This window comes from Suncus etruscus, chromosome 1 (assembly GCF_024139225.1).
Source record: "Suncus etruscus isolate mSunEtr1 chromosome 1, mSunEtr1.pri.cur, whole genome shotgun sequence".
NCBI classification, from domain to species: Eukaryota; Metazoa; Chordata; class Mammalia; order Eulipotyphla; family Soricidae; genus Suncus; species Suncus etruscus.
This window is the reverse complement of record NC_064848.1, coordinates 206,775,122-206,790,695: the sequence shown is the minus strand read 5'-3', so window position 1 is coordinate 206,790,695 and position 15,574 is coordinate 206,775,122. Positions and strand designations below refer to the sequence as shown.

General features: G+C 59.0%; 1 protein-coding gene across 1 annotated transcript; it reads left to right on the top strand.

Moving 5' to 3' along the window:
* The first annotated feature begins 7,904 nt into the window (after window positions 1–7,904).
* Window positions 7,905–12,067, top strand: LOC126001404 (collagen alpha-1(I) chain-like). The gene is made up of 7 exons (XM_049768668.1): window positions 7,905–7,954; window positions 8,041–10,131; window positions 10,264–10,610; window positions 10,700–10,987; window positions 11,088–11,203; window positions 11,760–11,840; window positions 11,939–12,067. Exons 1-7 carry the CDS (start codon window positions 7,905–7,907, stop codon window positions 12,065–12,067), a joined length of 3,102 nt encoding a protein of 1,033 aa, XP_049624625.1.
* The last annotated feature ends 3,507 nt before the right edge of the window (window positions 12,068–15,574 follow it).

Here is a 15,574-nt window from a genome sequence, read left to right as displayed (position 1 = left end):
CCTTCTTTCTCCTTCCCTTGTTTTCGGCCACACTGGGCGGTGCTCTGGGGCTACTCCCAGCTTGATGCTCAGAGGTTGCTCTTGGTAGTGCTCCGAGAGCCCTGAGGATCTGGGGTACAAACACGGGCTCCTCCATTTGAGGATGGACCCAGCCCTGTGAATACTCCCTTTGGCCCTTTCTCCTCATCCCTCCTCCCGGCATCTCAGAAAGGTCCCCTGAGCCTGCCAGGAGTAATTTCTGAGCACAGAGCCAGGGATAACCCCTGAAAGTCGCAGGGTGTGGCCCAAAAACCAAAAAATAGGGGGGCAAAGGTTGATGAGTCAGGAAGATTTCCTGGCCTTCTGGAGCCCTGAGTCCCGTGCTTAGCCCCAAACCACACTCCAACACCTCAGGGTGTGGCCTACAAACAAGGCTGGGGCAGTGCCTTGTGTGCTGGAGACCCAGGGCTCTACTTGGGCCCCGCAACCTGGAGGTGACTGTTCCCCACTAGCACCAAGTCCTGAGAAGCTCCAGCCACTTCCTGTGGCCCCAAAACAACCAGGAGTGCAGCTGGGCAGGGAGAAGGCGGGGAACCTGCCAGGCTCGAAGCACCTGCTGTGCCTGTGGTCAACCCTGCTCTTAACCCTGGCACTGCACAGTCCACTGGGCTCTATTGGGCACAGCCCTGAGCACTGCCAGGTGAAGCTTCATTCATGCCTTGCCCAAGCACTGACCTGTCACGAGGCAGCTGAACCCAGCTGAGGGGGCCGAGTACAAAGGTTGGGGCCTGGAGGAAAAAGAAGGGCAGTGGGGAGGGTGCTGACCTTGCAAGCAGCTGAGCTGGACAGGATCCCTGGGACCCCAAAGGCCTCTCTGAGCCCCACCAGGAGTGACCCCTGAGCACTGAGCCAGAGTCAGCCCTGAGAAGTGCTAGGTGTGGCCTCAAAACAACAACAACAACAAAAAGGCCCAAAGAGATGTCAGCAAGGTGCCCACAGGAAGTGGCTGCCAGAGTGACTGTCCCATGACCCTCGGACCCAGCGGTCACAGCCCCACCCTGTCACTGATGGGTCCAGTGCCCTTTCTGGGTTCACTCTGGTGAAGGGTGGTTGGCACTACCAAGGTTCATCTCTGCTACCCTTTCGGGGTGTGTGTGTCTGTTGTTTTGGGACTTTTTGTTTGATTTGGTTTTGGTTTTGACTTTCGGGGCCACACCTGGTAGTGCTCAGGGGTTACTCCTGGTTCTGGGCTAAGAAATTGCTCCTGGCAGGCTCGGGGACCCTATGAGATTTAGGGGTTGAACCCGCATTGACTGTGTGCAAGGCAAATAAATGTCCTCCTTACTGTGCTATAGGGTGTTTTTGAAACACAAGTTCTGGCTCCATGTAGGCATTGTCCTAATGAGAGACAGAGACAAATACAGAGAGAGAGAGACAGACAGACAGACAGACAGACAGACAGACAGACAGACAGACAGACAGACAGAGACAGAGAGAGTGATAGAGAGACAAAGAGTGACAGAGAGAGACAGAGTGAGACAGAGAGAAACAGAGTGACAGAGACAGAAAGACAGAGAGAAAGCTGAAGGTCTGAACAGGCCAAGGGGTCTGGCTCCTGAGCCCTTGTGAACCTCAGAAATGGCCTCAGAAAGGGATTCTAGAAAGAGTCAGTCCAGACCCTGCCCGGACTCTACCTGTCCCCTGACTGCCTGGATGTTGCTTGTGCTGCAGAATGTTCTGGAAGAGACGCTGTTCCCTTCCCTTGGTTCTAACCACTGACCTTCGCTTCAGGACAGAAGCACCTGGGTTGGGGGCACCTCGCTTTCTTCCCTGACTCGGCAGCCCTGACTGCCGACACCCATCGGTCCCTCGTGTCCTGAGGTCTAGATTTCTCAGGCCCCCAAACAGCTCAGAGCCCTCCAAGGAGACCCCATGGCCACTCAAACATGGACAGACTAAATGGGAACATGGAGACAGGTTCTGCCCAGTGCTGGGGACAGGCCCCCCAACACACACAGGCCGCCAACATGTACAGGTTCCCCCATGCACACAGGCACTGTGGCTCTCCTGGTTGAGGAGCAGCTGTGCTGCCTCTCAGGACAGTCTCACCAGCTGGACAAGGGCCAATCACTTAAACCCGAACCCCCATTCCCAGGCCACCCCCTCTCTGGGACTGCTAGGGACAGGGAAGTTGGCAAAGGCTGACTTGGGGCCCCTGTCCCCAACTCTGAGCCCAGATAAGCCTGGCATGGCTATAAATAACCCCCCGAGCCCTTCCCTGTCACTCGGGTGAGCTCCGGCTTCCCTGGGGGTTCCCTCTCCAGCTTTGTCTTTTTTAGGATGTGCAACCAAGGTGTCACCCTGATCTTCCCCAGGGAGCCGCACCTCCTGGCCACTGACTTCGAACATAGTTGTACCTTTCACCCCTCGCGCCCCAGACTCGGAGGACATGGAAATTTTGGGGTTCAGCTCAGCCCACTGCCTCTGAAGTCACAGATATGTCTCCTCCACCAGCTACTCGAAGAGGGTGGTCAGCAGTGCTAAACAAAGGGACTCTTGCTGCCTTTTTGTTTCTTACTGTCCCCCACATTTTTAATATAATTTCCTCATTTTATTTTATTTTGGAGGAGTCACACCTGGCAGCGCTCAGGGGTTCCTCCTGGTTCTATGCTCAGAAATCACTCCTGGCAGGCTCGGGGGACCATATGGGATTCCAGGATTTGAACCACCATCCTTCTGCATGCTAGGCAAACCTATCTACCATGCAAAGCAAACCTACCTAAGGCAAAGCCCTACCTCCATGCTATCTCTCCAGCCCTGTTCCCCACTTTTAAGACAGTCCACACCTGGGACCCTCAGGGGTAACTCCTGGCTCTGTGCTCAGGAATCACTCCTAGCAGGGTTGAGGTAACCAATGGGATGATGAAGATTGAACCCTGATCTGCCACATGCAAGGAAAACCTATCACTTTGGTCCCTACCCTCCCCACTTTTATTACTTGCACCAGAGCTTGAGATGGTCTCCTAAACCGCATTCAGCAGAGTTACCTGTGGGACCTCTTGGACCTGGAGACCTCCAGGCCTGCTGCCCCACCTTGCCACCATATCTCCCCCTCTTCCCCACCAGGGCCTGGAGCAACATAAAATTTAACCCATCACTTTGATGTTCTGAGAGACCAAAAGTCCAGGGGCCACCCACCTGTAAACTCAGGGGGATAAAAAATGAACAGCGCAGGGGGGGGGGGGCAGAGTTGCTTGCAGGAATGAAGTGAGGAGCTCAAAGAGTGCAGGGTCCTCATTAAACCCTGCTGACTTCATTAATCAATGAATTGATTTGGGGGAGTCCCAAGACTGCTGGGTCCCCATTAAATTCTGTTGACTTCATTGATCAATGATTTGACTTGGGGATTCCAAGACTGCAGGGTCCACATTAAATCTTGTTGACTTAGTTTATTAGTCGATTTGATTTGGGGTCTACACCCCACAGTGTCCATTGTCCATTGAAGTCTGTGCTCCAGCCCTCGTCATATATCTCCAGCCCAGCACCCCCTTTACAGGTGAACCCTATGACATATCCTCCAGCCCAGGAACAGCTGTGGGACCTGCTCAGACTCAGCTCAGACTGACATCCAGCAGTGCTGTGTCCAGGACTTCCTGAGCCCCCCCCCAGGTCCCCTGTCTAATATGTGGGCATCACCCCCAGAAAAGGATGAGGGTCCCAGTTTTGAGCTCTTGCCCTGCTTCCCAGCCGGCCCCACTTTCTCATGCCTCTGACTGACCAGGATCTCCTGCACCCACAGCTGCTCCACCATGGGGCAGGATTTGGCTATGACCTCATAAAGTGACCTGAAAGCCTGGAAATTCACAACCAGATGCCCAAGCTCATCAGGCCACTGTCCCGGCCTTCCTGCTGCCCCTGCCAAGAACCCTGTTCACCCCCTTAGGCAAATGGCAATGACCGCTCTTGTCAGGTCCTCCCTAAACAGCCTTGGAACTCACGCCTGCAGGGGCTGGATCTGCTGCTTATAAAGCCCCCTGGGTTGGGGAGATACACAGAGGTAAACACTTGCCTTACCTGATGTTGTGGGTCTGCAACCCTGGTTCTAACCACATATGGTTCCCTGAGCACTGCCCAGTCACTCCTGAGCAGAGGCGGGTATGGTCCTGAGTATCTCAGGGTATATGACCCAAAGCCCCACCCATGACTGAAAATATCCCTACTCTGAGCATGGGTTGGGATCAAGAAGATGTCCAGGAAATCTTTGTTAGATGATGGAGATGAAGGGATAGAGGATGGGTGGATGGATGGATGATGGATGGAAGGGTGGGTAGATTAATGGATGAATGATAGATGACAGGTGGATGGGTTGATGGATGGGTGGATGAATGAGTAGATGAATGGATGAACAGGTGGATGGATGGATATATACATAGATGGATGGATAGGTGGATGGATGAATGGATGGGCAAACAAATAGATGTATGGATAAATGGGTGGAAAATGGATGGACAGACAGATGCATGGAGGGATAGAAAATGGAGGGATGAACAGAAAGATGCATGGATGGATGGATGGGTGGATAGATATGTGCATATATGAATGGATAGATGGATGAATGGATGGACAGATAGATGCATGCATGGATGGATAGACGATATATGCATAATGAATAGATAGGTGAATGTATGTATGTATGGGTAGGTGGATGAATAGACATATGCATAGATGAGGAATGGGTGGGTGGAAGAATGAATGGGTAGACAGAGAGATGCATAGCTGTATATATAGATGAACAGATGGATTAATGTGTGGTGGCTGAATAGATTAGTGGAGTGGGTAAATAGGTGAATGGATTGGTTTATAGATGGACCAGTATGTGATGGATGCATAGATGTGTGTGAATGTGTAATGGGCAGTCATGTAAGTGGATGGATGAATAGAAGGGTGTGTGGATGGATAAATTAGTATGGATAGATGCTTAGAAGCATTTACATGCGGATGAATAATGGGTGCGGCATGTGGATGGATGGGTGTGAGTGTGGGTGGATTGGTCTATGGGTGGACAAGTGTGTGATGGGTGGATGGTTGATGGTCATATGTATATGGATGGATTATGCATGGATGTGTGGGTGGAAGCATTGGTATATCGGTAGAAGCATGTGATGGATGGATGGTTGTATGTGGATGGGTGATAGGTGGGTTTTGTGTGGATAGATGAATTATGCATGAATGGATGTGTGGCCAGATGACAGGTTGGTATGTAAGTGCATGAATGGGTGGGTGAATGGGTTGGTGGATGGATGGGTGGACGGATGAATGGATGGATGGATGGATGGATGGGTGGGTAGATTGATGGATGGATGGGGAATGGGTAGTGAGTGAGTGAATGAATGAATGAATGGATGGATGGATATCGGTGGAGTATATGAGAAGAGTTCTAGAATGTCAGACAGCATTAATGGGACCTGCCCTGAGTGACGGCCACTATATGACAGTGAGGCTCAGAAAGCATGGACAGGAGGCCACACTCCCCCTGCATCTTCTCACACATTCCCTGGCCACTAGATAGTCAAAATGCCCAAACTGGAGCAAAAGAACAGCGTGCCTTGCACATGGCTGACCAGGGTTGGATCCCTGGCACCCCATCCCTGAGATCAGAGTCGGGAACAGGCCCTAAGCACTGCTGGGTTAGCACAAAAGTAAAAAATAAAAGTAAAAATTAACTAGAGAAAAAAAAGGAAAGGTTCAGTTCAGATTCTTTCCTCTGTAACCAGCAAAACTTGGTTCATGTCGGTCCCAGGTTCTGTTCTGACTGTAGTCACTCTGGCTCTGCCATGGTCCAAGAAACTTCCGGAATATCTGATTTGGGGGTAGCTGCAAGGGCTCTGAAGCTGGGGGCTTCTTCTCCTGGGTCCTGCCCAACCTGAGCCCTCTAGCTGGGGGCGGGCATGCTTTTGCTGAAGGCTTCTAGTCACCTTGTCCACTCATGGCCTCAAGTGGTCAGGCTCCCCCTGGGCTCAGGGCCCGGAGCCAAAGTGTGGGAGGAGAGGGCGTTTAAGGATGCTTAGTGGAGCACATCAGAGGCCAGGTGCCCCACAGGGAGGCAGAGTGAAGGTCCCATCCTGTCCTGCCCAGACCTGCACCACCAAACCCAGTGAGTGGCTTCTGGGCAGCGACTGAGAGTTCCTGTGTGGCCTGAGTTCCCAGAAACTTGGTGATGTGGGACCCGAGGGTTGCTGGGGTTCAAACCCTGCTCTAGATCCCAATTTCTGATCATCTGATCTCTAGACTCTGGGACACCTTCCTGATCTCTGTGGAAGCTCCCTAATTTCTGGGACCTTGTGGGGTCATCCAGGGCTATCTGTCCCTTTTCCCTTTACATCCAGCTTCCCTGCAAATTCTGCTCTGGGGTGGTTCACTGGGGGCCCCATCCTGGTTCTATGTGCTGGACCCTGTCACCTAGCCCTGCACTCCACTTCTGTGCATGCTGCCTGCCCTTTGCTATTCCTCAAAAAAGCAATCCTGAGGGGCTGTGGAGGAGAACCCAAGCCCTCTGGACCCTTTCAGTCCAGCAAAGCCAGTCGGGGCTGCAAGGACCCCCATAGACATCAGGGCCCCCTTGCATCTTCTCTACCCTCCCTTGAATCTGCTCCCATGGTAGAAATGGTGCTGCCTGAATTTCTCATGTGGGACCAGGCCACAGGCTGGAAATTCTGGGTATTCTTGGAATGGGGGGCCATGCCCCCAACAGAAAACCCAGAAGCTTCTGCCCACATTTGCCATCTTCCTGGCAGAAAAATGTCCCCACTCCTCTCCCACACTCCCTGGAGAAATGAAGGTGCCCACTCTCTCCAGGCAGCCTGGCCAAGCTGATGATCCCTCTGTGACCTTCTCAGAACTGGGGTGGGGACAGGTTCCCCTTCCTGAGGGACCACAGCAGCCCCAGAGAGCCACAGAAACAACGGCCCCGGGCCGGGAAGGTGGCGCTACAGGTAAGGTGTCTGCCTTGCAAGCGCTAGCGTAGGATGGACCGCGGTTCGATCCCCCGGTGTCCCATAGGGTCCCCCCAAACCAGGAGCGACTTCTGAGTGAGCAACTTCTGAGCGCATAGCCAGGAGTAACCCCTGAGCATCACAGGGTGTGGCCCAAAAACCAAAAAAAAAAAAAAAAAAAAAAAAGAAAAGAAAAGAAAAGAAAAAATAGGGGCCTGGAGAGATAGCACAGTGGCGTTTGCCTTGCAAGCAGCCAACCCAGGACCAAAGGTGGTTGGTTCGAACCCCGGTGTCCCATATGGTCCCCTGTGCCTGCCAGGAGCTATTTCTGAGCAGACAGCCAGGAGTGACCCCTGAGCACCACCGGGTATGGCCCAAAAACAAAAACAAAAAACAAAAACAAAAAAGGAAAAAATAGGGGGTGCAGCCTCAGTGTCCCCCAGCCTGCTTGAGCTCCCCTGAACCTGGGGTCAGCTAGGCCGGGGTGGATGGATGAATGGATGAACAAACAAATAGATGTATGGATAAATGGATGGACAGACAGATGCATGGAGGGATAGAAAATGGAGGGATGAACAGAAAGATGCATGGATGGATGGACGGACAGATAGATATATGCATATATGAATGGATAGATGGATGAATGGATGGACAGATAGATGCATGCATGGATGGATAGACGATATGTGCATAGATGAATAGATAGGTGAGTGTATGTATGTATGGGTTGGTGAACAAACAGACATCTGCATAGATGAGGAATGGGTGGGTGGAAGAATGAATGGGTGATGGCTCCCGCATACACACAGGGCCAACCTGGAAGTGGGTGCAGGGAGCTGGGAGACCCCAAGCAGAGGGCATTGGCTTGTGGAGACCCCTCCAGGAATCTCCGACTGGAGGGATAGAAGGTGGCCCCCTTCTTCACCCTTCAGGATGAAGACAGCTCCCTGCGGTGCTGGGAGGGGCCAGGAACGCTTCCCAAGGTGGGTTCAGTTCCCGGGTTGCAGCAGGGGCTGCCCTGTCGGAGCCCCCTCCCCCTCTGCGGGCATAACAGCGCCTCCCTTTGAAGCCCTGACGCCTTCCCGGTGGGCCACGGGGGCAGCTGGGGCTGTGGGGTTTGGCGCTGGATCACCCCACCCTGGCAGCCGCCGCCCACCGCCCCTGGGGAGGCCTGCGAAATGGGCGAAGTGGTCAGACTGGTTTCCAGGGCCGGGCTGGGAGTCCACGCGGGCTGGCAGAGGCGGGGGACTGAACCCCGCTGCAGAGGCCACCCCACAAGGCTTTGTTTTCGACCCTGGAAGGCGCCCGGCCACGGGGCAGGGCGGGAGCCGCGTCCCCAGGTGCACCCCGCTATGATCACGATTGGGGTGCCATTCGCTTGCCCCTCCCGTGCAGAACCCCCGCGTCTGGAGATGTGGAGGCCGAAGCTAAACTCGGGGTCCCAGCCGGGCCCGGATGGTGCATGGGGGGGAAGAGAGTGGGAGGCAGCAAGCTCTGCTCTGACCTTCAGGGTGACCTTGGCCGCCCCGCCCCCGCCTCAGCTTCCTCCTCTCCCTCTGCGCCCGCCTCTGTCCAGCCCTCCTGGAACGCAGGTGGACGACGCCCTAGTCTTCGTGGGTCCTCTTGGGGCTGCAGGATGCTGGCACGCTGTTGGGGTGGGGGGACTCAGCCCCAGAAAGCCTAGCGCCCTCGGAGTCCCCGCTGCACCCGGGTTGGAGAGCAAATTCCCTCGCTTGGAGAAGCAATGCGCGCTCATGACCGAGGCTGGAGGGCGCAGTTTGGGGAGGGGGTGTCTGTCTCTCCCCCTCGGGCACCCACCATCCCAGCCCTCTGGGTTTTCCACCCCCATAGAGAAAAGGGGCGTCGAGAGAGGGGGGCCGCGAAGAAAGGAGGGAGGAACCGCAGCCCCGCCACCCCGGAAAGGAGCCGGCTCCATTCCAGAGTGCCGCAGCTGCAGGCGGCCAGGAGGGGGGTCTGCAGTGCCGCCCACGCTCGAGATGTGTCGAGGTCCCCCCTCGCAGAGTCGGCATGGCATGTGGGACTGTGGGGTGCCCAGGAGTGCACCGTCATCACAGCCTCACCAGAAAGGGCAGAGGGGCCGAGAACTGGGGGAGGGGGCGCCCGGCCCCCCTGTGCGCCGCGCCCGCCAGCCGGGGTGGGGGGACCCCCCGCCGGCCACCAGGGTGGGCTGCGGCGAGCGCGCGGGGCGCGGGGTGCCGCGGGGCCAGCCGGGGGGGGGGGGGACGGGGAAGGCCGCCCCTGGGCGCCGAGGTTGGGGGGCGCTGGGGCGACTGCGGCCGCCGTCCCGAGTCCCCGGCGGGTGCGGGGGGCGCCGCGGCCCCCGGGGAGGGGCGGGCCGGGGGCCCCGGGGTCCGGCGGGCTTTGTCTGCGGCGGCCCCGCTTCGGGAAGGCGCCAGCCCGGTGACAAGATGGCGGGGCCGGGCGGGACGCGGCGGCGCCACGCGGGGCGCACGGTGCGGGGAGGGCGCGCCCCGGCGCCGAGGCCCCCACCTCCTCGCCCCGCGTCCCGCACCCCCGCGCCCCGCGCCCCGCCGCCGGGCCGCCGCCTCCCCGCACCCAGCCCGGCTCGGCAGCTGCAGAAAATGGCTGCCAAGGGCGCCGCCGCCGCCCCCCGCTCCGCACCCCGAACCCCGTGCGCCCCGGAGCGGCCGGGCCCGGAGAGGCGCGGCGACCTGCGCGCGGGGCGGGGGGCGGCGGCGCAGGATCTGGGGGGGACACCCCTCGCCCTTCCCCCCACCCGCACCCCCACCCCGGGTGCCCTGGAGAGGCGGCGGCGCCCGGGAGGGCCTGACCCATCCTGGCACGCTGACCCTGCGCGCCCCCACCCGAGTCGGTGCCACCCTCCCCGCCCCCACCGCCCGGGTTCGGCTCGCGTTGACGTGGCCGGCGCGAAGGGCACCGCAGGGGGGAGGCCGAGGAATGCACCGCAGGTGGGGAGGTGTGTTTCGGGGCCCACGGCAGAGCCGCCCGAGAAGCGGGAGGGTCCCCGCGCGCCACGGACCAGCAGGTGTCGTGCGCCCACCTCGGCCCACGGGGAGCTCAGCTCGCCTCGCTCGGCCCCCGAGCCCCGCGGGCTCCCGTGGCCACCTTGGCTGGCGCTCCCCGGCACCCCGAGTCCCAGCTCGCTTCTGGGGCGCCCGTAGAGGATAGTCGGAGCTCTGGAAAGGAGCGTCCAGGGCGCAGTGGAGACCCCAAGCAGGGAGCGCCGGGGCAGGAAGGAAATTGCCCCAGGGGTCCCCGCCTTTGGGGGTGCTGAAAAATCAACGAAAAGTACGAAACGAGGACCCGAGGGCGGAGGTGGGCTCTGGAATCGGAACCCCTTAGTCACGTCCGTCGGGTCCGTAGCCTCCGTTGTACCCCCACGAGGTTGGACGCAGGGAGATGGGGCGAGGGTCAAGTTGGAGGCTTTAGTTCTCGTAGCCGCACCTTTCTCACCCTTCCCACTTCCCACCCCTGTTCTCGAGGCTGGCGAGGCCAACCACGGCTGGGAAAATTCCAGTTCCCTCGACAAGAGGCCAGAGACCCAGGCCAACAGGTTCGGAACCGGTGTCTCCACACCAGCGACCCCGGGCACCGGGGCGCACAAGAGCTTGGAGAAGGGAATGCGCCCCCGACGACGTGCCACACGGGAAGGGGGAACAGGGAGACTGAGATGGGATTGTGGGGTCCTGAGAGACTGCACCCCCAAACATGCACCTTTCATCCAGCACCCCAGATTTCTCGGTGGCTGAGTGGGCGCGTTAGGTGCACACCAGGGAGCTCAGTCCTCCCCGCGAGCACCCCCCAGCGCGCACCGTGGAAGGGACAGTCTTTCCCGCTGGGCAGGGCGGACGCGGCGGACCAGCTCGGCCAAGGTCGCGGGCAAAGGCTGCGGCGGTCCCGGCGCTTCCTTTCCTTCCGCAGCCGGAGACAGCCCGACCAGCCGGCAGCTGCCCTCCCCGACCTCGCACCCGGGCTCCCGGGCAGTGCCAGCGTCCACCGCCTCCTGGGGTGGTGTCAGAGAATTGGGGAAGGCTAAATAAAGGACGGGGGGCAAGGGTGGTCCAGGATGCCCAGGACAGCGGGCGGAGGTCATTCCACTCGCGCCCTAAACAGCCTCCCGCGCGCCCCCCACCTGCGCCGCGCTCAGGGTCTCCGGCTTCCCAGTAGGGGGCATCTCTCCCAGCTTGGGCGAGGGCGAGGCGGCGGTCCCCGCAGCCCGGGTCCCCAGGGTATTATGTTAGGGTACCCATTGTCTAAATGGTCCCCGGGGGCAACTCTGGCAGGGAGGATGGCGCCAGGGCACCGGGCGGGCGGGAGGGGTTAGCCAGGACGGACACCTGTGCGTGCCCGTGCGCGCGCCTTTGCGCGGGGCTCGGCGCCAGGGGACCCTTTGGAGGGGGGACCGGCTGCCTTTTCCGCCCGGGTTTGACGCCCGCCAGAGGAGCCCGGTCTCGGCGGGCCGGTGATCTCCTCCTGGGCTGCTCCCGGCCCGGGATGCCACTCGGCGCGGGCCACCTGACCCGCACGCCGCTGCGCCGCTGCATTCTGCCAGGAGACCCGAGGGGGGCTCCTCTCCGTTCCAGCATCCTCCTTCTCCACCTTCCTCCTTCTCCTCCTCCCCTCTCGATCTCCGGGATTCTCCCCCACCGTCCCCACTGGCAGGTTCTAGAAGAGCCATCGATTTATCATTATTATGGTCGCCTTTAGAAATCCAGCCCGAAGGGGCTAGCCGCGCTGGGAGACAGACGGTAGATTCAACGGCACCAGGGGCTGCTTGCGGATTAGCTCGCCAGCCAGCCCCGCAAGCAAGCACTAATTGTTCCCATCACCTTCGTGGCGGGGGGCTATGTGTATACGTACATGTATGTGCGTGCGTGTGTGTGTGTGTGGTAGGGGGCTCCTGCTGTGTATGTGTGTCTGTGTGTGCGCGCATATTCCCGGATCCCCGCGCGTGCTCGCTGCAGACCGAGGCTGCGGCTGTGACTGCAGTTTCTGCTGCTGCAGCCTCACCAGCACCGCCCCCCGCATCCCCGCTGCAGCAGCAGCAGCATCTCCAGGCATCCGCGGCCTTCTCGCAGCTCCACCGCTGCTAGCCGGGCTTTTTCCATCATCTTCCATTGGGAGGGAGCGCGTGCATGCGTGCGTGTGTGTGTGTGCGTGTGCATGCGTGTGCGTGTATGTGTGTGTATGTTCCCGTGCCCGAGGCGGCTGGCAGTGGGCGCGCGCGCAGTGGGGACTAGGGCGAGCTCGGGGAGGGAGATCGGGGGTGGCAGGCGAGGGTGCGCGCCTCCCCGCGGTGGGCATCCTGGGGGGCTGGCGCGGCGGGTGGAAAGAAAGGGCGGGGGCGGGGGCGGCTGGCGGGTTTCCACCCGTGAGAGCCGGTTGCCCAGAGACGCGCGAGCCAATGAGCGCGCACCAGCTCAGCCCGGCGCCCTGCGCTTCGCCTTATATGGTGCGGCCGCTTCGGCGGGCGCCCGCGCACATCGCCTTATAAGGCTCGGAACCGAAATACAGGCTCTACCTTGTTCTCGGCTCGCCCGCCCGCCCGCCCGGCCAGCCCGGAGCGCGCGGCCGCCGCCGAGAGGGTTGGAGCGCGCGCGCGCAAAAACCCGGGAGCGCGCGGTCCGGGGACGGCGTCGCCGCAGATGCCCACGGCGCGCGCGCGGCCGGCCAGATGTGGCGGCGAGCGCCCAGGCAGCCCCGCCAGCTGTGGCGAGCGGAGGGATCCCCCCCGCCCCGCCACCCTCCCACTCTCCGCTCCCCACCTCCTGCTGTGTCGGAGGTGCCCATGCAAATGAACCCGCCTGCAAATCTAATTGCTTTTGTTTTAAAAGAGAAGGAACGAGCCCGAGCCCAGGCAGGCCCCGGAGATCTGGAGGGAATCCGGGGAACCCTCGGCGTGAACGGGGAGGGGGCAAAAAGGAACCGGATTCGGATTTGGAGGGCCCGTCCGGGACCCTCCTGCTGAAAGACTAAGCCCCTGGGCACACCCTTTCTCCCACCCCCGTGGCGCTAGGCACGGGCTCCCTCCGGGGCGAAAAGAAGGGGAGAAGCGCCTTTTCTTTCTGCGACTGAATTGTCCTGCTCTCCAATGCAGTCCCTAAACACACACACACACACACACACACACGCACACACACACACACACACACACACGCACACGCACACGCACACTCGCATGCACGCACACACGCACACCTCGATTGATCGGTAGCAGGGACCGGCACAGGCTTGCAAAGGGCCCGTAGAGGCTGGAAGGAGCCACTTAGCCCCCATCGCCGGGACCCCAATTCCAGCCTCCAGCAGGACCCTGTATTTCTCTTCTTTCTCTGCAAGCGCCCCTCCTGGGCAGGGTGGCGGAGAGTGGCCCCTGCGGACAAGGCAAGGGACTCCGAATGGGGCCCCTAGCAGGTCCCAGACATGGCACTGTATCGGGTGAGAATCGGGGACCCCTCCTTGGCCGCGAAGTTCCTCCCCACAGCGCACCTTTCCCGCCCACCTTCTGCTTGCCGCAGCTCGTCCCTTGGAAGCTGCAGCCCACAGACATGAGCGCGCCCAGAAGCTTCTGGGCCCCTGGGTGTGGGCGGGCTGGGCACATGGGTCAGGGTGGGCCTCTTCCACGACACTAACGTTGGCACGAAGCTGCCCTGGCTTCCCGGTGGCACGCAGCACCCGCGCTGAGTTGCTGTCTCGAGCCATTCCCAGTAGCGCGGTGCCACCTATGGAAAGTACCTGGAATTAGTCCGGCTGTGCGGAGCGGTGCTGGCGGTGGCGGGCGCCGGTGGCCATGAAGTTCACGACAGGGAAGGCGGCTGGAATTGGCCCTGGGATGTTTCATCTTGCCTCTGGGCTCCCCTGGGCTTGGTGACTCCCTGCAGGAACCTCTGGGGAAACTGAGGTCCGCTGGTGCCTGGCAGGTGCGGGGCAGGACATTCGTTGCCCTCTCCGCGGGGCCTCTGGCCAGTGGCAAACTTGGGGAGCCATAGCACGGGAATCCCACAGTTCTCAGCATTAGTGGTGAACAGGCAGTTTGGGAAGGTTCTAGAATTCCAACAAACCTAATCCACAGGAGATGAAGCAGAGACTGCTAGTCCTGGAGAAATCGAGGTCTGGAAACTCCGTAAACAGGGCTAGAGAAGGCTCTGGTGCCCCTCCAAATCTCTTCGTTAATCCCTGCTCCCTGCGGGTAGGTGGGGCAGGCACCTCTCTTGGCAGCAGCCTGGCACCCACGGAAATCTGGCTGCGTGGCATGTTGGTCCAGAACCACAGAGCTGACACCTGCGCCTGCCCTGGGTGCCCTCATCGATTCAATGCCCCTCCAGTCTCTGATTGCAGGGAAGGGTCCAGGGACAGGACACTCGGCTGATCTGGAGCCATGTCTCTGGTCTCTGGGTATCTCTCTCCCTTCCTTCCTTCCTTCCTTCCTTCCTTCCTTCCTTCCTTCCTTCCTTCCATCTTTCTTTTTCTTTTTCTTTCTCTTTCTTTCTCTCTTTCTTTCCTTCCTTCCTTCCTCCCTCCCTCCCTCCCTTTCTTTCTTTCTTTCTTTCTTTCTTTCTTTCTTTCTTTCTTTCTTTCTTTCTTTCTTTCTTTCTTTCTCTTTCTTTCTTTCTTTCTTTCTTTCTCTTTCTTTCTTTCTTTCTCTTTCTTTCTTTCTTTCTTTCTTTCTTTCTTTCTTTCTTTCTTTCTTTCTTTCTTTCTTTCTTTCTTTCTTTCTTTCTTTCTTTTTCTTTCTCACATACACAAACACATACATGTGTCTGGTTGCAACTGTGGTGCCTGCCCTCTGTCTAGTGTCTGCACGGTTGAGCCCATCAGAGTTGCCCAGCACTCTATCATCTCCTGGGAACAAACGAGGTCCAAACCTGCTGTGCATCATCTGGGGCAGTACTTGGCGCTGTCCTCTGACCCCAGGTGGTCAGAGGTCCCTGGATGAGTGGGCAAAGGGAGCTTGCGAAGCTTTCTTCCACAGCTCTGATGAGGAAACCTAGGAATAGTGAATGGTGTCTTGGATGCCCGCCCCTGCTCACTGATCCTCAGCGCTCTTGGCTCTTGTGTGCCAGACTGGGGGACACAGATGAGAAGCAGGCACACGCCAACCTCCCATGTGGGCTCCCCTGGGGTGTAAACTCCTCACCACCTGTCCCCCGACTTCACCCCCACCCCCCAACACCTTCCAGCCCTCACCTGCTCACCTCTTTCTTCTTCCCCAGGTCCTTCACAGCTTTGCAGAGCCCCCAAAGGTGAGGGTCAGGAAAGCTGCCTCGATCTTTCTTAGTCTGGGGGCTGTCTTCAGAGGCAGGAGGCAGCAAGTGGGTATGAGTGCAAGGGTGAGTGTGGGAGGCAACAGTCCTGAGTTCCTGCTACCGAGACTGCTCCCACCATCTGAAAAGGATTGCAAAGGACTGAATGCAACACCAGTCCCACCCAGAAACCTGCCCGGAAATGGATCTTCCCTGGAGAGAGTGAAATTTGGTTCCAGGACACTGGCAGAGCCATCTGGGACTGAGCTGAGCTGGAAACACCCATTTCTGAGGAGTCTGGAAGCCTTCAGTACTTGGGGGGGGCGCTGTTTTGGACCACACCTGGCATGGTTCTGGGGT